This window comes from Lolium rigidum, chromosome 1 (genome assembly GCF_022539505.1).
Source record: "Lolium rigidum isolate FL_2022 chromosome 1, APGP_CSIRO_Lrig_0.1, whole genome shotgun sequence".
Taxonomy (NCBI): Eukaryota; Viridiplantae; Streptophyta; class Magnoliopsida; order Poales; family Poaceae; genus Lolium; species Lolium rigidum.
In genome coordinates this window covers 270,933,430-270,957,050 of record NC_061508.1, presented here as the reverse complement: position 1 = coordinate 270,957,050, position 23,621 = coordinate 270,933,430, and the positions used below count along the sequence as shown (strand labels likewise).

Below are 23,621 nucleotides of genomic sequence, written 5' to 3'. Positions count from 1 at the left end.
ATTATGTCACCATCTACATCTTTATACTTTTGCATTTCACAAAGTTCAACAAAATTATTGAGATGGGCAACAGCATCATCAGAACTAACACCAGAAAATTGCTCTCGCATAACAAGATTCAGTAAAGCAGGTTTAATTTCAAAGAATTCCGCGGTAGTAGCGGGTGGAGCAATAGGTGTGCATAAGAAATCATTATTATTTGTGGTTGTGAAGTCACACAACTTAGTATTTTCATGAGTATTCATTTTAGCAATAGTAAATAAAGTAAACTAGATAAAGTAAATGCAAGTAACTAAATTTTTTTTTGTGTTTTTGATATAGCAAACAAGATAGTAAATAAAGTAAAACTAGCAACTAATTTTTTCGTGTTTTGATTTAGTGCAGCAAACAAAATAGTAAATAAAATAAAGCAAGACAAAAACAAAGTAAAGAGATTGGATTGTGGAGACTCCCCTTGCAGCGTGTCTTGATCTCCCCGGCAACGGCGCCAGAAAAAGAGCTTGATACGCGTACAGCACGCGTCCGTTGGGAACCCCAAGAGGAAGGTGTGATGCGTACAGCGGCAAGTTTTCCCTCAGTAAGAAACCAAGGTTTATCGAACCAGTAGGAGCCAAGAAGCATGTTGAAGGTTGATGGCGGCGAGATGTAGTGCGGCGCAACACCAGGGATTCCGGCGCCAACGTGGAACCTGCACAACACAACCAAAGTACTTTGCCCCAACGAAACGAGTGAGGTTGTCAATCTCACCGGCTTGCTGTAACAAAGGATTAGATGTATAGTGTGGATGATGATTGTTTGCAGAAAACGGTAGAACAAGTATTGCAGTAGATTGTATTCGATTAAAAGAATGGACCGGGGTCCACAGTTCACTAGAGGTGTCTCTCCCATAAGATAAATAGCATGTTGGGTGAACAAATTACAGTTGGGAGAGCATGCAAGATCATAAACAACACATAGGTAATAGATTGATAATCAACATAACATAGTATTCTCTATCCATCGGATCCCAACAAACACAACATATAGCATTACAGATAGATGATCTTGATCATGATAGGTAGCTCACAAGATCCGACAATGAAGCACATGAGGAGAAGACAACCATCTAGCTACTGCTATGGACCCATAGTCCAGGGGTGAACTACTCACACATCAATCCGGAGGCGACCATGGCGGTGTAGAGTCCTCCGGGAGATGATTCCCCTCTCGGCAGGGTGCCGGAGGCGATCTCCTGAATCCCCCGAGATGGGATTGGCGACGACGGCGTCTCTGGAAGGTTTTCCGTATCGTGGCTCTCGGTACTGGGGCTATTATCGACGGAGGCTTAAATAGGCGGAAGGGCAGGTCAGGGGGCCACACGGGGGCCCCACACACCAGGTCGGCGCGGCCAAGGGCCAGGCCGCGCCGCCCTAGTGTTTGGCCACCCCGTGGCCCCACTTCGTCTCTCCTTCGGTCTTCTGGAAGCTTCGTGGAAAAATAGGACCCTGGGCGTTGATTTCGTCCAATTCCGAGAATATTTCCTTACTAGGATTTCTGAAACCAAAAACAGCAGAAAACGACAGAATCGGCTCTTCGGCATCTCGTTAATAGGTTAGTGCCGGAAAATGCATAAATATGACATATAATGTGTATAAAACATGTGAGTATCATCATAAAAGTAGCATGGAACATAAGAAATTATAGATACGTTTGAGACGTATCACTGGGCACGTTACTCAATATCCTTTACGCGTTGAAACCTTACTGAAGAATACAAGCACCGGTACAAATGTATCGGATGACCCATGAGGACTTGCAGAAAACTTCGGCAGAAGAAGACGTTCGAGTGGCACAACTTGAGTCTACGCACGGATTGCAAGCATCCGTACCTAGACTCGGGGGCTACTCCCATCGGGAGGGCTGGACGCGCACCCGATAGAAAAAGATGATGCTGTTACAAGATGGACAAGAACAATCAAGGAGAAGAACATTTAGTGGAGGCATGCTTTAGTCTCTACCAAAAAAAATCTTCGGCTAGACACTCGGGGACTACTGACGTGGGCATTACCCTTCGGGTAACCGACATTGTCCTATCCTGTGCGGCCCAACTGGAGGCCCATGAAGATACCCGATGGCGAGGATGGCTACTAGGACGGTGCAGGAGAAGATCCCTTGAAGAACAAGGCAAGAGAGGAGCCGAACAAGGAAAGTTTAGAGCTAGGTCTTTTGTAAACCTAGTCGTACCCGGACAGATCTCTTGGGACCTGGCCTCCTATATAAAGGCCAGGAGAGGGGTTGCCGAGGGACACAGAATCAATCATAGCAACTTTAGCCACCAGAAGTCTAGAGCTAGGTCGCCGTAGCACTTAGCCTCTCGACGAGATCACAGCCGAAACCTTCGGCACCCCATTGTAACCCAATATTCTCATAATCAAGATCAGACAGGCAGGACGTAAGGGTTTTACCTCATCGAGGGCCCCGAACCTGGGTAAATCGCTCTCCCCGCTTGTCGGTTTACCGATGTCTCGTGTCAGCCTACATGATTCCATCAACCCTAAGCCCCAATCGGAGGGCATTGCCGAGGAGTACCCTCGACAAGCACAAAACCTAAATATGCTAGGCTCAACTAAGTACAACAACAATAACTTAGATAAGCAAGATAGGCACACGATGTATGTAGCACAAGTGATAGCAAGATATATGTACTTCAAGCACGATGACTATCACAAGGAAAGTAAACTCGGGTATAGAGATAACCAAGGCACGCGGAGACGAAGATGTATTCCCGTGTTCCCCCACACAAGGTGAGGTACGTCACGTTGGAGAGATGCGGGCTACCACGAAGGTCTCCCAAACGCCACGAAGGCTCACCTTCTTCTTCAAGCCAATACCATGAAGGAAAAAGGCCTTTCCCTTATGGTTAGCTTTTCCTCCATTCCGGAGATGGCAAGCTCCACAACCACTTCACAAGCTCCACGAAGGTGAAGCCCGGGCCTCTTCACAATTTTCCACAAAGAGATCATCATAGCACCAACCGCCAAGCCAACTAAGAGGTAACCCCTCCAAAAGTAACAAGCTCACGGTCTCTCACCCGAACAAATCGTAATGTAGAGCTCAAAACTTATGCAAAGATGCAAAAGCAAGAACACCAAATGTGCTCAAATCCCTCACACTCAAATCCCACCAAAGCAACAAGTGCTAGGGAGGAATTAGAGAGGAAGAGCAATGGAGGAAATCAACAAATGACTCCAAGATCTAGATCCCAAGAGTTCCCTCACAAAGAGGAGGAATGGATTGGTGGAGTTGTAGATCTAGATCTCCTCTTTCAAATTCCTCAAGAATATGCAAGAATCATAGGAGAGATGGAGAGGAAGAAAGATTTTGAGGTTCAACAATGGAGTAGGATAGAGAGAGCAAATAGAATGGTTGACCTTACCTCCTCAAGGAGGAAGAAGGACTATTTATAGTACAAGGGAGAAAACTAGCTGTTTGGGGAATTCCTGCGACCTGTGGTGCCGGTTCACATGCTGGAATGGTCCGGCGAGCAAACTGGCTGACCGAAACCACCGCCGGAAGTCTCCTGCACACGAGGCTGCACCGGTTCTGAAATCGGCATGTCGGTTCCCTCGCTGGAACGAGACCGGCTCACCAGAACGAAACCGGTTTTGCCGGAACATCATACTAGGACGTGTTCCAGTGAAATCGAAACCATTTCGGCTCTTCGAGATATTCCGGCAGGAGAGCCAGCACCACCGGTTTCAGCGCCGAAATCGCCAGAACCCCAAAAACGCAGTTTTCTCGAAAGAACTTAACTTTGACAAAGTTCCCGAACTCTGATTGAGATGAAACCAATTTTGTTGGAAATATTGACACTCCTCATAGAATATTTTTAGATGATTTAAGAGAGGGAGCCTCCCAACGTCAGGAAACGGTAAAGATGTCCAAACTTGAAAACGGAATAGAAGATGCATGCAGATTCCGTTTTCGATGAACTTGAGCTTGTTGGAAAGCTAGCAACAAGCTCAAGAACTTCACGCAGAGAAACACCAAGAAGCAACACGAATATAGGGATGCAATATATGCAAAAGATTGAGCTCCCTAAGATGATGTGATCAAGTTACCCAACCGAAAGCCCCTTTTGATAGTGCGGCTATCTATCCTATAACCCGATCTTCCAACAATCACCTTAAGACCGATAACAGGAAAACCTAGCAAGGTCATACCTTTGCCTTGCACATCCCGCTTGATCTTGATGATAACACTTCAAGCTCCACTCAAGCCGAAATGCCTCACTTGATCATTGCTGCTTCGTGAAGACTCACAAATGCTCCCCCATACACCATGATGGGATAGCTTCATTCAGACACATCTTCACGTGTCCATTATCACCAAATGGACGACAAGCTTCAGTTATGATATCTTCGATATGCTAATCTTGAACTTTCCCTTCTCAACCTTGATGACATCCATACTTGATGCCAATACCAAAGAAATAAAACACTACATTCATGGCATATACACAACATCTGGACTTTAAGAAATATCTATGGAATATTCCTTCATATAATCACAAAGAAAATATTAGTCCATAGAGGATTGTCATTAATTACCAAAAACACACTTAGGTGTAATGTACCCTTACAACATCCTGAGAGTTTGAGAGCATCTCGCGAGTTATCCTTCATCATCTACCATTGCTCAACGAAAAGATCGGGCCACCGCTTATCAATCCTTGTCCTAAAGATTGGTCAGCAGAAGATGACAATGGAGACTTCTGAAGCGTATGCAACGATGTGCGTCGAGGATCGGTTGGACCGGTTTGTGCTCCTAGCTCGATGTTGGGTGGTTTGGTGAATCATCGGTTTTTGAATGATGTGCGTAGGTGTGAGGTTAGGGCACACAACCCCAACATGGTGACCCCTTCATCAAGCTTGCAGGTGTTGCGACAATTGTCGCTAGTGATGTGGCTTCGGGATGATCATTGTATTCTCTTTGTAAGACTCTATTCATTAATATAAATAAACAAGGCTGTGTGCATCATTTCGATTCAAAGGCCGGAGGTTTTTACCCCCATTTCGAAAAAGATGTTGTACCAGGACATTGGTTACCAAGATATTTTCCTGGTGCGTGATCTTATATATTGATCGCCTTGAGATATTTCCCCCAACCACGTGTCTTCCCAAAATCTGACCACTTGACCGGTACATAAAAAAATACCCTCTTTAAGATAGTTTTTTTTGGCTCTCATTAACCTGTCCAGAATTTAGAATAAGTCGGCTTAACCATTACTGAAAATTATCGTTCTACTGAAACATTTCTTTGAAAATTTTCTTCCTCTTTTGCCGATATTTTACTGGAAGCTAGCTGGCGATGCTGTAAAATATGAAAGTTGTATTCTGGTTGAACTTCTTTTGGCTGGTCAATGGCAACAAACTTTCTGCTGGCATTTGTAGCCCTCTATGCTACTGTAATATCTTTGTTTTTGCGTTGTAATAGACTTGCTTCGGTTTTGCGCTAGCAGTTGGTGGAGCTTTGAGCTTCCTTGCTTTTGTTGCACCAGCTTTCTTCTTTTCCCATCCACGACAGTTTCAACGTACAACCACCCCAAACAAATAAGAAGTCCAGATTTTGTAGTCCTGGAAAATATCTGACGAAACGCCTGAATAGAGTCGCCTGACAAGACAAATAAGGGCTAGCTAGCAAGAACCACAAGCAACTCATACATCTCTGCTGAAACCTAGAAGCCTCTCAAGAGGCTAGCTCTAGCTGGAACTTTGAGTGATCCCCAAAAGGCGAGCGGCGAATTGTTGCGACGGATTTCGTGGCTCCCAGACTCGCGCGCTCATCCTGATGCACCCACACCAGACATGATCGCGATCTCTCCTGGCTGCCCCCTGCATTCCTTGAACGGCCTGTCCTGTTGCTTTCGATCTTGTCTGATCAATTCCTTCTTCCCGGCCAGCGCGCGCGCGGCCGTATAAGCTTCAGTTTTGGCTGGGGTTTTTTTATGTGGATTCGATTGCGTCCGGTTCCTCGGCCGTACATGGTGGCCGGCGACCTGGAGGCTGCGACGCCGCGCGTTGGAAGCACTGGTGTAGTACGTCGTCGTTGCCACGATCTAACAGTCGCCGTCGTGGGAAATTCTCGACGGGGATGGTTCATGGTTCTGGTTCGGACAAATAAAGTTACTGTTATCAGTTGTGCGGGAGATATATTTTGGTGACCAATGGCTTCGCTGATTGGATGGCCTGGGTGATGAACTGATGGTGCTGCTGCTGCCTGCTAAGATAAACGGCTTATCGTCATCTTGATTAGCAGTGCTCCCTTATCCGCTCATCTCGATTCGTAGATGTACCCACGTGTTGGCGTGGTAACGAATTGACTATGTACAGTTGATAGACCTACGGATGTGTCGCGCTTCTTTTGTGCTTTTTTTTTTTTTTTTGCAAAACACAGTACAATCAAAGACGCTCATACATACGCGCACACACTCACCCCTATGAACGCACACACGCACACCCTACCCTATGAGCACCTCCAAGAGACTGCGTTGAAGAACTGATCCGGCGGGTCTTGAGATTGACGCCTCCCACTGAAGAATATTCCGCCTTTATGAGACACCAAAGTGTCAAATCTGGGATTTGAACTCTGGTGGGCTGGGGGTGCCACTGCCCTCCTAACCATCCAAAATCACACTTGTGTGAGATTTTTTTTAGTCTTGTTTTTGCAAAGTAAGTTTTACTTTTACCTGCTTGTGATCAACCTGCTAGATATTTGCGCTTGGCCAGTTCGTCACCCTACTCCACCACAAAGAGGGGAAATGGAGAGGGATTGCTGAAATATCCTTGCTCGCCTTTTTCTGCCACTTAGCGTCTTGGGTGATTTTTGGTTTCTAGAAACAGCTTTTCACGTCTATATAAGACAGCCTATAGTGCTTTATTTATGTGTTTGTTTTATGTCTACTAGTACATTTCAGTAAATTTCATGGGTTTCCTCTGATTTTCTCAAGTTTCTTAATATATTTCCTCAGTTTCCATTGTAATATATTTCCTCAGTTTCCATTGTAATAATGTTGTAAAATACATATATTTTCATAGTTTTCCATGATCTTGCCCCCATAGTTCCTGAATTTTTCTTTGTCCACATATCCTTATTTGGTAAAGTTCACTTGTTAAATAAGATGACCGGGGTGCCATATGTTTTAAGGCAATTGTCACTTTATTCATAAACCAGCTTGGATAATATAATCAATGAGATAAATAATAATATATTTCGATGGATGCATTCTAAAATTTGCCAATATTTGAGGTACGAAAAATGTAAATATTTTCTTTTATTTTCCTATCACTATACATGGATAGATGAACTTGCACAATATTCATCGAACCATGTCACTAGAGATCATGAAAATGGAGAAAGATAATCAAAATTCCAGTGCATACCAGAAAGATAAAAAAAATGGAAATGGGTTTTTTCGGAAGAGCACATAGCGAATAGAGAATTAAATTTCGTTAAAAAACATTAATTGAAAAAAATATATTTTTTGTAAATTGTAAAGAGATGTGATATGACCTTTAATATTGGAAAGGTTGGCCTTAAAACCACAATTCTACCATCTTAGCCTGCAAATGTATAGGAGAAACATGAGATAAATTGATGTCTTGTTAGAGGAGGAGCACAAATTGATTATCCTAGGGGAATTTGATGAAAACCAAATAAACTCTAAGTTCATGGAAATGTAGTATATTTATATACTTAACATCAAATCAATTTGCTAAATATTTTGTTCAAAAAAAATACTTACCAACCTCTTGTTGAATCTAAGAACTCATAGCTTTCATTTAAGATCACAAATAGACAAACTAACAAATGGTTTTACATATTGTGTGTGTCTGTTCTGATAAATATTTTGTGCATTTTATTTATTTTAACCATTACATTTGTATCTAACAATATTTATATTAATTTTGTTATTTAGATTTCCGTTTCTCGCAAGAAAATCAATAAAACAAAATGCAGGGCTTATTTTACGGCTACCCTACCAGAGCCTAAGGCCTCTCATAATGCTCTGCATTGGTGCCGGCTCTTAACGCCGCATATAGGATTTATGTCTATATGACACATAGTTAAATGCCAATAAGATGATATTGTCTCTACAACATTCCAATGCATAGATAACTAAATTTCATACTGATCATCCAATTAGAACCACACAATCTTCTGTCAATCAGTTGGTTGCCTTCCTAGATAGTATGTTCCGCCACACATACTGCAAGGCGAGGGAAACCTCATGTTCTTCTAGTTTCGGGTCCAAACTATTGAGTAGCTAGGATGAAATTTATAGTCTTTGTCGGCTACATTCTGGTGGTAGGTGTGATGCCGTCAAGAATAAAACTACCATGGTCCTTCTCCTGCTTTGGAGGTACCTTACCCACATGGTGCCACAACGCTAGATAGTTTTTTTGTCCAAAAAATTGGTGTGTTGGATATTTCGGATTTTGGGTTTGAGCCCTAATAGATCGAGTCATATGGATATTGACTTTACGTTAGTGTCCTTCTGTTTTTGTTGGTGCGATCTTTTGCGGCATTGAAGTCATTTTTTGGAGTTCTGGTGAAGATCTTTTATGTTGCAAAGTTCAATATTTACGTGAAAATGGATTTGAGACATTTTATTCTACTTCTTAGTTGTAGTAGTTACACAGTAGTTTATTTGGTCTATGATACAAATCATGTACCTGTAATGGTTGTAAAGTTTGAGTAAATTACATGTGATTCTCAAAATATAACAAAAATATTCACATAATCCTAATAAGCTTGTGGTCTATCATGATACACCATGTAAAATACAGTGCATTGAGATAAGTGCATCTTAACACTCACACAGTATTTCCTCCGTCCAAAATGCAAGACGTGTTTTTTGTTGTTGCATGGTCTTTCATGCACGACTTTGAAAACTAATATGCATCAAATTATATGGGTTGAGAATGTATGAATGGTATTGTTGCATTCATATTGAACAAATATTTCATTTCATATATATGTATACTAGTTTTTATGGACATACTGTAAATATAAACCATAATTAAGTTCGTAAGTTGTTGATCAGCCGCCTTAGGTGATACTAATTGTGTTATGGGGCAATACAATGAGAGTGGTCGAACTTACTCTACCACTTAATGAGATTTTTGCACTAAATGATTTCAAACTATATTATGCAATATATTACGGTTGCAAAGATAGAGGGCGGGTGTAGAATAACTATTTTGCACCCTAGGGGTCAAATAGCGCGACTCTATATAAACGCTATTTGAGCACAAGTCTTTGTTGTTATAAAAGGTTCTTTTGAAGAGTAATGCGACTAACTTATTTGGTTTGTACTACACTGCAATATAAGAACCGGTTTCAATTTAAAAAAAAAATACACCACAGGTCAGCAGTATCAGAACAAATCATATGGCACAACTATTTGTAGAGGCACATCTGATTGTAATTTAACCAGTCAGCATAACCAGAACGCTTCTCTGAAGCCTTCTATATACATGATTGCACGTCGATCGATCGGTAGTTGCTTGCACTCATGTATACTCCGCAAGGAGAAAAAAAGAAGTATATTCTTTAAACTAAACAGTCACTTTGGGTCCTTCAAAGTTTAAATCAACGGAAAAACAAATCCATTACGCGTCCATTTGGATGCCTCTCTTTCCCAATCCTACCATGCATCTGAAATTCTGAAGACCTATTGACTAATACTGAGTACTGATAAACTAGTGCTTGTTGGTTCTACGTGCACGGACAGTTACTTTTCGTCCTTACGAACGAGCAAATCCAACCCCTGGTTCACCCGCCACAGACACCCAGAAATCAACCTTTCAATCTTGATAAATTTAATCTCAGGACGCGGCGATCGTCGCTGGTGTTGCGCCGCTCGCCGCGGCCGGGAACGGGAAGATTCCCTGCCCGGGAGACAGTATTGCCCGCGGGTCGTACTTGGCCTTGAGCTCAGCGATCCTGCCCCATTTCGCTCCGAAATGCCGCCTCCACCCGTCCTGCGACGCATGGTGCGGCAGGTACTGCTTGCAACCGATGTCGGCCCGGTCACAGAACTCCAGCACCGCCTCGTTCTCCCTCTCCAGCCGCTCCAGGTCACCGGCGTTCACCGCTGATCGGAGCAGCCCGACCGTGTAGAACACGTCCTCGCCAGGCGGCGTCACGGTCGTCATCCGGTCGTCCCACTTGTCCCTGTTCATGGGGTACATGAGGATGAGCCCAACAGGCTTGGTGTCCCTGAGGATGCCGTGGAACACGCCGGCGGCGAAGTCGTGGATGCGTGAGCCTGGGACGAAGAGGTTGAGCCACGGGTGCGGCACGTCCCACAAGCCGGCTGACCTGAGCTTCTGCTCCTCCTGCCCGACGCGGTCGAGGAACTGCACGTACAACACGTCCCTCACGAACACGAACCCCGGAACGAAGCTCAGCTCCTCCAGCAGCGCCTCAAGCTTCTGCAACCAAAACAAGTTTCTGTTAAAAAAGAATAGTTCAACGGGTAGTCGGGCTGGGCCGGGCTGGGTTGGGCTGGACAAAAAGATCATGGCATATATGTACCGTACCTGATCAATGTCCGCTGCAGAGTGGTCGTCATAGTACATTGCGCCTTCGATGTAGTAGATCGCCGCTGATCCAGTATCCACTGCGAGCTCTGTAAGACGAGCAAGCTTTGCAGCGGAGAAGAAGGAGGACGACCTCCGGCCCTCCGTCAGGGTGCGGTTCAGCTGGACCTGCCCCTCAACGTAATCGAACCCAGATCCCATTGATATGAGCAGCTCTTGGTCAGCAGTGAACGAGTGCACATCTGTGTAGGCAAGACGGACCCACTTGACCCGTTTTGGAGCCCGTTCAAGCCCGATCCGGGCCCTGGTTATCACCCCGAACTGGCCCAGCCCGCCCAACGCCGCATAGAACAGGTCCGAGCTCTTAATCGGGGAGCAAGTGATCATGTCTCCCGTGCCTGCAACGAACAAGATTCGATTTGGTATTAGTTTAAGATGCTTGCTGCATTCGTGTGCACCGGTTGATTGTCTAATCTTCTGATCAAATAAATGAAAATTGATCGGCCGGTATGTACCCGTGACCACGTCGAGCTCCTGCACATTGGAGATCTGCGGGCCGTGGCGGAACACCTGCCCACCAATGCCAGCATTGGAGAGAGTGCCGCCGACGGTGATGCGGAGGTAGTCGGTCCACACGCGTGGCGTGAGGCCGTGCTCCAGCGTGGCACGAAGGACGTCGATCCACAGCTGCTCACCACCGACGTCCACGTACATTCCGTCGACGGACACGGTTACACGGTGATCATGATCACCACGTGTCAGCGAGGACATGTCGACCACAATGCCGCCCGAGGCGAGGGCTTGTCCTCGAGACGAGTGCCCTTTCCCACGTGGTGCCACCGTGAAGGGTGTTTGCTGGAAAAGCGAGAGGCGGATTAGGGCAGCTATGTCAGAGGGCGAGACCGGGTGGAAAACCCCGCTTGGGACGGCGTCCACAATGTGGCCAAAGTCCGAAGAGGCCCTGACTATCGAGCTCTGGTCATTGCGGATTTTGGACAATATATCGAGGGTGGAGAGATCATCATCAAGAGCGCAAGATACAGGCACTCCGAGATGGCTGGCGGTGGAGAGAAAGCTGGTGACCACGAGAAATGTGGCTATACGAGCTATCGGCATGCTGCTACAACAGAGGTTTGGGACGTGAGCCGTGTAGCTTGAGTTTGCTACTTGCATGAGTTGAGAGAGATCTTGGTGTGTCCTCTCATGTGAAGAACTCCTACATATTTATAGGTGGGTTCCTTTGATACCGCTAGAGGTGACTAAATGGGGGCAGGAGTGGAGTGTTTCTATTTGTTTAGATTAAGAAGAAGATCTTAAGGATTCCATTGACTTCTGCCAAAGACAAACATTCATGCTGCTACCATGGTCACATACCTCCTGGTCAAACCCTAAGACCTCACTGATTTGATTTTGCAGGCCCAACCTACGAAATTTAAACTTAAAAACTGGTCAGAAAATTAATAGTTCCACTTAATGAGTATGAAACATGAAATGCATCTAGAGTATATTTGTATGTGGGAAGTTAATAGTGTGCCTGGAAGTTGGAAGCCAACATTTTCTTTTTTGGAAACACCATGCAGTAGTAAGGTTTATGAGATCCGACTAGTCAACGATTTGATGGACTCTGATGATCTGATCAAATGATTCATTAAGAAATGATGGCTGTTGATTCTTCCACCTGAAATTACATCGATTTTAACTAATGTGGAGGAGAGAAGAGATAATACCATATTAGACACTTCATGGAAAGTCGGACTGTGCAAGTAGTAAAATCTCTAGAGTTGACATTCAATTCTTTTGTAAAGTCTAGTCTCTCAGATTTACATGTCCAGCACGATATGTAAGTTGCAGGTTATAATCTTTAACTAAATATTAAAATCTAGATAATTGTATCCACGAATGGCTGCTTTTGTCGTATGACCAAAAAATTCCAAAAACAATTCGGGGTGCAGCGCATGTATTCGTTGCATACTAATCTAGTACCCACAAATTGACCTTGTAGTTGCAATTTGCTTTTTCTTTCCTTTCCTTTTTTTTTTTTCGAGAGTACGCCAAAGGCATACCATATCTTTATAGAAGGCAGAAACAAGATTACAAGATGACTACAACCCGCTGCGAACAACGAGCGCAGTACGAACTCCACTCCGAACTCCACACCAGGCTAGTCCTAAGACAGCCACCACGATAATACAACTCCGACACGAAAGAGCCTATCCTAAGAAGAGCACCGAGCCGCGTCTCGCTCTACGCCGGCCACCTCCGAAGAAAACACCTCCACCTGAGCTCTCCTTGTCAACGCACCATCAAAGAAGAAGATGGCGGAACTTGGTCGGCCTCGAGAAAGGCATCGTCTTGGACTCTCCGGCGACATCGTACCTAGCGCCCCGGACGATCCACCTTGGAAAGCAGCGAGCACCGGAGGATCGCAATAGAAAACAACATGTCGTGTCTCCGAACGCAATGCTCCCAACCGAGGGACGACATCGAGATGCCGCCATTGCGCCGATTCTACTCCGCCGTGTTTTTTTAAGAAATGATGGCTCCGCCGCGAGGGACGACATCGAGATTCCAAGACCCTCTGATCAAATGATTCATTAAGAAATGATGGCTGTTGATTCTTTCCTTTCCAAGAGAGAGGGAATGACTATCATTGAGGGACTACTTCTCTTCTCCTGGGTGTTTGCAAAGATATCGTATCTTTGTTGACATGCATAGCAGCCAATGGAAGGCCTGAGCATCAGCAGATCAGAGTAGAATTTTGAGTTCATGCGGACGGCTAGGCACAATATATAAATGGTATTCCGAACGGCAGTGTTAAATAACCAAAGAGATGCTTCTATTAGGTACAGAGCATGGATGCTAAGGCGTTCGTGTGCTCGACTAAATCAGAGCTCGACATTTGTCAACCGCTTGAATAACCTCCAAGAATTAGTCAGCTACGCAATTCCATAATATTTCGTAGCATAGAAAGCTCAAACTGAACACGGGTAATCCTCCCAGTTCATGCAGCAATGAAAAACCAATGCATGGAAGTTTATACATGTCACTATAGTTTTGAAAAGACAATATATGGAATGTGAAATACACATATTCTTTTTATTGAACGTAAATACACATATTCTTTATTTGTCTGTGGGAGATTTTATTTCATGAGTGTATTGCGTAGAAATTGGAAGCAATACATGTAACTGGGATAGATATACTAATACGGAACATGCTTTCACACGGCTGACCCATCGCACATGATTTATCGAACAGTGGACGATGGACCTTCACATTGCACACGACTAAGTAAAATGTGCGTGCAAGGGTGAACTTTCTCTCACGATTTCTTTAGCCAAATCATTTGCGAATGTATATCCTTCACAATGTTTTGTTTTACTCGACCGTTAATAGAATTGGAAGATCGCAAATGATGAATATGTTAATACAACGGTATGTGTTCAATTTAGATGACACACGTTTATTTCAACAGTGGTATGCTTATCGCAAGCATCACACACATTTTAGCTATGCAACAACTAAATTTGTTTTAGAAAGAGTGAGGCTCTGATACCATATCAATACGTATGAGCAGTGTAACCCTAAACAGGGCCACGGTATTACTTATATAGTATGGGACATACAAGGTACAAGGGTCCACCTCTGTACAGACACAGAGGTATATACAGATTACAATACATGAGACCTATACATATACATATAGCAGTACCAGCAGAACCATGTAGCAGATGTATACCCAGTAGTACCAGCAACCCATAACAGAATATTGTATGCAAATACATTAGGGAAACTCAATTATATTTGATTGCGAATTTCATACATCACATGTATATATGTATTTCGACATATATTCAATTGCTAGCTATAGAAATGAGAGAGTTGCAGAAATGTTTTTTTGGTTACGTCGTCATCTGATACACCACATCTGGTAGTAGCCTTTGTTGAACCTTTGTTAGTCTTCTCATCATCTTTGTGATTTTTAGAAACACTGCATAAGACACTTTTAACTGAAAAAAGTCGCACAACATTCTATTTATTCGAGAAGATTGAAATGTTTGTGCAAACAACATCTGATGTGTTAGGAAGAAAGAAATAACTCCGCTAGACTCTCTTGCATTGCACTCGGTCCTAAGTGTGCCATGAATGAGTTCTGAGGAAAATAAAAGTGTGCCCTGAATCCGGGCAAGATGACTAGAATGCTAATAATTTATGAAGGGGGCACCGTTACTAATTAAAAGGATCCCTTAATTAAATAAATCTTAAATCGAGCGCCATGTAATCTTGTCAATGCGTACATTTCCGATGATGTTTAACTATGTTAAGAAATAAAACTTTTCTTCGTCTTCAGCTCTTGAAGCCTGAAGTGGCCAATTCCGCCTAAGCCCTAAAATATCTGCTTTGCACCTAAGCTGGTCCCAAATCCGCCTTAGGTTAAAGGTGGCCAAATCTGCCTAGGGCATAAGGTGTCCAAATCCGCCTTGGACATTAGGTGGCCATGGATCCATCTTGGAACCAAGGTAAACAACAATCCGTCTTACTCTTGAATTTTGCCCAAAACCGAATGAATCCATTTAATTTCTTAGTTTTCAACATGCCCGGCTTGCTTAGCCGACAGGTGGCCCAAATCAGGTACTAACATATGGTCCCCGGCGATAATGTGGTCCCATAGAATGCGGTGTAGCCCGAGCCAAGGACGCGCCCGTCTACATGCCGCGTAGCGTCGCCCGACCAAACCCTCCCTCCGTGCAGCGACGGGAGGAAGAAGAGAGGATTTTTAGTTTTTTTTGGATATTCTAATAGGTTGGACTGACAAGCGGGACCTAGTCTTTCTCATAAATTTGCTCCTTACATGTGGGGTCCCCTATCATAAACCGTGTCAATTCGCTATCAGGCGTGGTTTTGGGCGAATTGCAAAAGCTTAGCTCTGAAGTGAAGTGTAAAAGTTTTGTTACAAAAATACAAAGTGGTATGATTTGGTAAATTTTGCTATAAAAGTGGTATGTTTATACTAACAACTCCACAAGATATGTAAGCTTCTTGTTCTAATCTTTAAATAAATAGAATGAATGGCTGTATTTGTTGACTGGACAAAATGACCTCCAAAAACACAACGGAGTGCAATGCGCATGTATTTGTTCCCTAGTACCCCACAAATCGACCTTTCAGTTACAATTTTCTTTTCTTTCCTAGAGAGAGGGAATGACTATCATTGAGTACTTTTGTTCTTCTGTCTATTAACAAAGATATCGTATCTTTGTTGAAATGCATATATCAGCCAATGGATGGGCGTAGCGCAGCATAGAATTTTGAGTTCATGCGGACGGCCTAGGCAGAATAGAAATGGTATTTAGGACGGCAGTGTTAAATAATTAAAATGATACTGTTATTAGATTGGGAACATGGACGTTAGGCCTACGTGTACTCAAGCAAATCAGAGGAGCAGATATGTCAACCGCTAGAATCCCCAAACTGAAAATAGGTACTGCTCCTCATCATGCACCAAAGAAAAACAAATGCATGTATTTATATCAGAGTCAATTTTAGGATGACGGTTATAATTTTAAAAAGACAACCTAAATATACGAAACACAAACAAAAAAATATGAAACACGAAATACACATATTCTATATTTGCTTTAGGGACGGCGCTGACCCATGGCAGCCATGGGCGGCCGCCTAGGGCCTAGGCCCCAGGAGGCATAGGATTGAAGTTTTTTCTACTATGGGTTGAAAAAAATTCGATAGAGGTGAACAGTCCGAGCAAAATAGAAATATGAAGAGCCTACGAGGAGGAAATCATCATTGTTGATAGTTGGTGGTTAACACCCTCCCACCGACGCTGGGCAAAGCCTCGGTGGCGTGGCGGTGGCGGGGGGCCCTCTCCGGCTGTGCCGTTTTCGTCTAGGTTCTCGGGAGACGTCGTTGTGATGGTGGAGGCGGCGTTGCATCGGAATAAGAGGGTTGGAGCTCGACCCCCATCTCGGCAAGGCCACTTGTGGCGGCGCCGGCGAGCTGCTGCCAGGTATCCTCCCATATCTGTGGATCTGGGGAGGGTGGTCTCCCCGGGTGCAGTCGATCTTCGACCCCGCCGGAGGGTTTGTGGAGTCTGTCTGGGAGTCAGAGGAGTGTTGTTGTTGTTGTCTTCCCCTTGGCCGGCCGTGGTGGCGAGGGAGAGGAAGAGGATGGCACCATCGTCCTCCTTTTTAGGGTCGTGTGTGCTCTTCTGGTGGTCAGCGGCTACAGCGTATTGCAGCACTCTCCGGCCGGCCTTGGTGGCGAGGGGTGGAGTCGTTTGTAATCGGTTTCGCCAATAAATTCCATCAGTCATTATCTAAAAAAATAGAAATATGAAAGCGAGTCAGCTGATCGGCCAAGTCCCATCGGGAGTCTCCCACGATCAGTCGCAGAGCTTGGTCCAAATGGCTGGGGGGGGGGGGGCAAATGGGCCAAATATAGGCTATTTCAGTCAAAAATTGTCAAATATGAAGTGATTTTGGGCTAACAAAATTTGGGGGGGGGGGGGGGCTGACTTACACATAGCTCCGCCACTGCCCACGATGACTAGGCCACAAATACAGTGCGGTCGATTCCCTAGAAAAAACGGAATAGGCCACCGATTAACTCCGGCGTGGACCGAACTATGTCTATCTTCCTGTTTTGTGTGTCTCGCCGATCGCCTCAACCGGCCGTCCTGCTGGCCTCGTCTAGCCGTCTCGCTCGCTGATCGGCAGCCTACCGTCCTGCCTCTCTTCAAGTCCCTCTCCTCTAATTCTTCTTCATCTAATCTACAACTTATTCTTTTAATTAGGGTTCTAATCCATGACTTATTCTCTTAATTGTTGATGGGCTCATTTTAATTTGGTTTTGATTTGACATAATTAAACTAGTAGAAAATACTTGTTATATTTTGCTATCATTTTATTATTATTTCTATCATAATATGCGTAGAAAGTGAAAGTAGCCATATATATGATTATATATGTCTAGTTATACGTACACATATATTAGCCTTAAGGGGTCTTTATGTCGACTTTGCCCAAGGGCCACGAAAAAACATAGGGTGGGCCCTGTTTGCTTGTGGGAGTTTTTATTTCTTGAATGCATTTCGGAAGCAAAAATTATTATGGTGTATAGTATACTAACCAAGATTCATGAGATCAGAGTAGTCAACCATAAAACAAATTCTGATCGGATGACCTATTTCATTAATTTGGTAAACATGAAAAATAACCACCAAATATCAAACATGATAGGATCCTGGCGTGCTCGATACGTGTTGTTCACAGGGTGCAACTGCACAGGCTCACTCTGGCATCAGTAAGGATAACAGTTTTACCCGTGGGCATGTTGTTCAGTTTTTCTCTATTTTCTTCTCCTGATTACAGAAACATATCATACCTTTGTTGACTACGAGTATACCGGCCGACGATGTCCTGAAAATGAAGAATGCAGAGTGGCCTAGGCACAATATAAATTAGATCACGGACGGCAGGTGTTAACTAACCAAAGAGATATCATTATTTGATTGGAAGCATGAATGTCAAGGCTTACGTGCCTTCGAACAAATCAGAGCTTGAGATACGTCAACCGCTTGAATAACCTCCACCGATTAGTAGTGATCATTTAAACAATTAGACAGTTTATTTGTGGCCATGGAACCACAAATCCAACACTGGTAATGCTACCCATTCACTCACCAAAGAAGAAGTAATGGAAGTTTATTTAAGTCAATTCTCGTGTTGCATTTTATTAATTCGAGAAGAAGAAGAAAAACTCTGCTAAACTCTCTTGCATTGCACTCGGTCCTAAGTGTGCCATGAATGGGTTCTGAGGAAAAGAAGTGTGACCTGAATCCGGACAAGATGACTGCAAAGCTAGATAGTTTATGAAGTGGTCACCGCTAATTAACAAGGATCCCTTAGTTACATGAAGCTTAAATCGAATGCCATAGAATCTTATCAATGCTTACATGTTCCGATGGTGTTTAACTATGTTAAAAATAAAACTCTTGTTTCTTACATTGCACTGGGTCAAAAGTGTGCCCTGAACCCGGACAAGATGACTTAAACTTGTGGATAGGTCACTGTTAATAAATACTAGAATCTTAAATCAAATTATGCCATGGAATATTGTCAATGCTTATATTTTTGTTCTTTACATTGTTTATCTCCACAAGCTTAGTATAGTAATTGGAGTAGATGTTAAGGTGGAGCGTCTACCGCATCGACGACAACGAGTCTCGGCTGTGTGGCGCAGCGGGGCCTTTGTGTCGGACGCAATGTGATGTACGCATGCTGGGTTGGGGCATTGTCTTGCGCCATGTCAGCATCGATGACAGGCCTAGCAAGGGATATGCAGAACTACTACAAAGATTAGCTTCAATTCAATTGGTCCAAAGGAAAGACCTATTCCGTTGGGAACTCACCAAGAATGGTAAATTCTCAGTGAGATCCATGTATGAAGCTTTGATTCAACCTATTGAACCTATTTATAATAATAAAAGGATTTGGAAGCTGAGGATACCACTAAAGACGAAGGTCTTTGCCTAACCTTGCAAAAAGGAATTGGCATGGATGTAAGAGATGTGTTTTCTGTCACGAAGACGAGACAATTAAACACCTTTTCTTCCAATGTCGGTTTGCTAAAGCTATATGGTCAATCATTTAGATATGATCTAGCTTATACCCTCCACGTAGCGTTGCAAACATTTTCGGCAATTGGCTAAATGGGATAGAGGTCAGGTTTAGGAGTCTTATCAGGGTGGGAGCGTTAGCCGTTATATGGTCTCTCTAGCTATGTAGAAATGACAAGGTTTTCAATGACATAAATTCTTCTCTTATGCAGGTAATTTACCGATCTACGGCTACGCTCCGTTTATGGTCGCCACTTCAGCGCTTGGAGGACCGCGACCTCTTTACGGAGATGTCTACACGATTAAAGAATTCGGCCAATGAGTTTATTATCCAACATGGGTGGCTGCATAGTCTCAGGATAGCGGCTCCATTGCCATGATTTGTTTGCCTGTTATGAGAGATTTTTTGTAGTTGAACTTTTATGTTTGGATTGTATCTGTGAGCGGCTGTGTGCATTCTAGTTATGCAGAGACCGGGTGTATTACGTCAAACTCTGAAGTAATAAAGCGCCCTTTTTCGAAAAAAAAAGATGGACCAATGGTTGATGGCGGTGATGAATTCTATGGGGTGTGTGTCAACACCCGGATTTTTAAGTCCAGATGCCTATTATGCCGTACATCGCAATCCCAGGAATAATGTTTTTGCGAGACATAATAGTAAGTAGCATAGAGTCATCATTTATTACAACACATATTGTCTTACAACCATAGATCACATGATCCAATATTACACGAATATATTGTTCAACATCACAAATAGTAGCGAAAGCGAAGTAGTAGTGGACTATCTATTCCACAGGCAACGCTTGACGTTAGAAGACGATCCTAGTTATCGTAGACGTCCTGTTGTCCGTCATCCTGATACTGGTGCTCTCCTTCAAAGTCTGGCATTTGAATAGCCAGGGCAAAGCCATGAGTACTTTTAAAGTACTCGCAAACTAACTCTACCATAATTACTTATTAAGTGTAAAAAGGGGGTACTAATCTCTAGGTTTATTTGCATAAAGCCAAGTTTTAGTTTGATAAACATTTAGTAAAGCCTTATCATGTGCTGGACTAACTCAAGTGGGAACATTAGTGTCATTCCCACAACTCATATTGATTCACCTCAATATCACCTTTCAATTCACCATTCCTTTTTAAGATTAAAACATATTAATGATAACGGAGATAGTATGGCCTCTCCAATCGTCCGTAACCGTGGACACGGCTATTCGAATAGGTTTAACACTCTGCAGAGGTTGTACTCTTGTGCCACAACTTTTGATTACATCCGTCGAGGGTAACCCCGAATCATCGTAACACAGTACGCGGATCATCAACCATAACCTTTCACTTATATATGCTAGTATGAGCACCTCTCCCCATGAGCTTGGCCTCCCGGTGAGAACCGCAGTTAACCCGGGAACTGCACAGGGCTTGGGCCGTACATTCACCTCATATCAACATCATTCCACACTTAACGGAGGCAGCCTCGGCGTAACCCCTATGATGTTTGTTTAGAGGGAACCCATACTAAAATACACAAGTTTCTAGTTAAGCCCTACCCATAATCAGGTATTGTGGGAGTACTTGTATAATTGGAAGGGTATCGCATTCAAACCCAATCATCAATTTTATCAAAAATCACCATCTTCTCTTGTTCAAATCCACCTCCACTTTACTTTCTTTCAAAGTCATTTTACTTCACCATGTTCCCATCTAGAGTAGTCAATTTTAATTGATTAGCACTAGCAACTATATGAGGGGTGCTATCTAGCTTTGAGTTGTGCTAATCTACTCCAAGTATTGTTCTACTCTAGACCAAGTGAATCATAAATCAAAAAGTACTTTGAAATAAATAAGCAAAAGTAAATGTAAGTAAAAACATGGGATAGGTAATACATAAAAGTAAAGTGTGATGGTGCCCTTGCTCTTGTAGAGCTAAGCACTTGTGTTTAGCAAGGGTTAGCTTGCCTTGAGCTGGGTAGTTATCGAAGTTCTCTTCTTCTTCCTGAGAGTAGGCCTCCTCCTCTTGGTATTCCTCGTTACTAGCGTCTATATACGAATACGAGGTATAAATACTAAACCAAGCTCACATACTAAACTAGAAACACTCAAAAGAGTTCACACACTAGTCCTATCATCAATCAAACATGGCATGGTGGATCATTGGATTAGTCTTTATTTGAAAGAAAATAACTTCCTCTCATTATTCCTATTTCTTTAAATTTGGTATGTAGATCCTTAGAGGAATCCATTTCTTCTCATTACCTCTTATTAAGATTTAATCTCTTCATATAATAATAAGGTATGAAATATAGGTTGACCCAAAGTCAACATTTCATATCTATTATATGTGAGTATAATTTAATTGAAGTGCTACACTTCACATAGTTTTAATACTTAACATTTAAATGAATTAAAATCTCTAAGTAATAATTCTCAAGGGTTCATTAGCCTAAATCTTTCCCCTGGTTATATCACTTAGGATCAAGATTTAAATGAGAGGTAGCTCTCATATTAGTGGTTGAGTTTGAATTCTAATTTCAATTGCTCTAGAATTGACTACATGGTCATTTTATTTGATCTAGTCCATGATCATACAAACAACATGTCTATATTATTGCATAATCAATTAGAGGACATCATTTGTGATTTATTAGAATTGGAATCAATTCAAAATCTATTCTGGTTAAATTTTAAATAAAGTTTGAATGTTCCAAAGTCCCTGTCTTGTCTTTTTTATCAAATTAAATCTACTATGAATTTGGAGGTGGGGCCAGTGGCATTGGATAGATAAATTCATGGGCTTTCCAACGGTATAAAGTTTGCTAAATTTGGTTTGGCAGATTTCAAACTATTCAAATTTAACTAAACCATCAGCAGGACAATTTGAAATAATAATTAAATCCGAATTTGAATCGTGGGCTTAGGCGGGAAAGCTAAACGGGCCGAAACAGGTTTAAAATCCACTTCGCAGCCCAACTAGCAACTGGTGCGGGTGGGCTGCCCTGACGAGGTGGGGGCCACCCGTCAGTGGCTCTTTAAACGCCGAAGCGGTACGCGCACGTTAGGCCGTAGGATTAGAACACGATCCGACGGTGCTGGAGCATCGTCGTCTCCGACGAGCGACGGCTCACTGGCGGCGAGCCTAGGGGGTGGGAGAGCCTACCAGGCCGTTGCAGGAGTCTGGCAGTGTGCACGGAGAAGTGGAAGTAGATGAGGAAGAGCTTGGTGCAGCGGCGGCGCTCGGGGAGGCTCCAATCGAAGCAGAGCTTCCGCGGGCTCCGGCGGCTTCGAGCTCTCGATTCGGGCAGCTCCGACGATGTGGTGTTAAATTGAGGTGGGGAGAGTGATCAGTGAGGAGAGGGGAGCAAGGTGTGTGAAGAAGTTGAGGGCTGAGGTGCTCTATTTATAGCGGGAGGGGGTGGCCGTGAGGTGCTGCAAGGGCGCGTCGACGGCGTGGCCTCTCCGTCGATCGAAAGGGCAAGGCGAGGACAGCATCTTGTAGGCGTCGTCCTGGCGATGCTCGAGGAGTAGCTGGCGCAGCGAAAGGGTGACAGGATGGCTCGGGCGCGTGCGAGGTCTATCACGGCGTGCGCGGCCGAAAGTGGAGGAGGACGACGGTGACGAGGCGGCCGCAGTCGATCGATCATGTCTAGTGGCTAGAGGGCGCAGAGGCGGTGCTCGACGCAGCGGTAGGCTTTGCAGGGGAGGCGTAGGCTGCTCGAGCGCGCGTCGTACCGGCGTGTCCAGGGCGCGTGTAATAACCCATAACATAGGAACAACGAAGGGTAGATTTAGAAATGGGATGTGCATTTCATCGCAAAATGGGGGAAATTTTCGCGCCTTATTGCAACTAAACCTAAGAGGGATCGAGGTTCTCTCTCATTTTGCACTTAGGGTTAGGCAATTTGAGTTAGGGAAATTTCGACATGATCTCTTTTGTATCTTGTTGATTTGGGGAATTGATTTCATTTGACAATTGTTAATACATTTAACAATAAGCATTGAACAATATAAATATGGAATTCATAATTTAAACACAACATATGAAATCAAATAACTTTGAATTACAAAGGGAATAATGAATATAACATTTAATTCAGAATATAAATATTACATAAAGCAAAAGCTCATAAACAAAAACTTGGGCTTTATTGATATCACAACACAGATTACAAAGTCTTTACAATATTCTTGATACAAGAATTGATGAATAATAAACAGAAATAAAAATGAAGATTACAATATTGCTCCTAAACTAAAACCTAGACTAAATGACTTGAAGTATATCTTCATGGTCATATTCATCTTCAAAACCTGCAAAACAAAGAACAAATACTAACCAGAATATAAGTGTTAACCAGATTCAGTTTGGACAGTTAGTAGAAATAACACCAAGTTCAGTTTGGACA

General features: G+C 43.4%; 1 protein-coding gene across 1 annotated transcript; it reads right to left on the bottom strand.

The window, feature by feature from the left end:
• Positions 1-9,869: 9,869 nt before the first annotated feature.
• Positions 9,870-11,702, bottom strand: LOC124683700 (cytokinin dehydrogenase 10-like). The gene is made up of 3 exons (XM_047218165.1): positions 11,102-11,702; positions 10,587-10,984; positions 9,870-10,478 (listed from the first exon to the last, which is right to left on the bottom strand). The coding sequence occupies exons 1-3, from the start codon at positions 11,700-11,702 to the stop codon at positions 9,870-9,872; spliced, it is 1,608 nt and encodes a 535-aa protein (XP_047074121.1).
• Between the last annotated feature and the right edge of the window lie 11,919 nt (positions 11,703-23,621).

What these genes read in the sequence shown, in the direction of transcription:
- LOC124683700 (XM_047218165.1), bottom strand. Translation starts at nt 11,702, where the DNA reads ATGCCGATAGCTCGTATAGCCACATTTCTCGTGGTCACCAGCTTTCTC. An exon ending in GGAGCTCGACGTGGTCACGG is followed by an intron (nt 10,985 to 11,101) that starts GTACATACCGGC and finishes TGTTCGTTGCAG; the next exon opens with GCACGGGAGACATGATCACT. An exon ending in CTGCAGCGGACATTGATCAG is followed by an intron (nt 10,479 to 10,586) that starts GTACGGTACATA and finishes TTTTGGTTGCAG; the next exon opens with AAGCTTGAGGCGCTGCTGGA.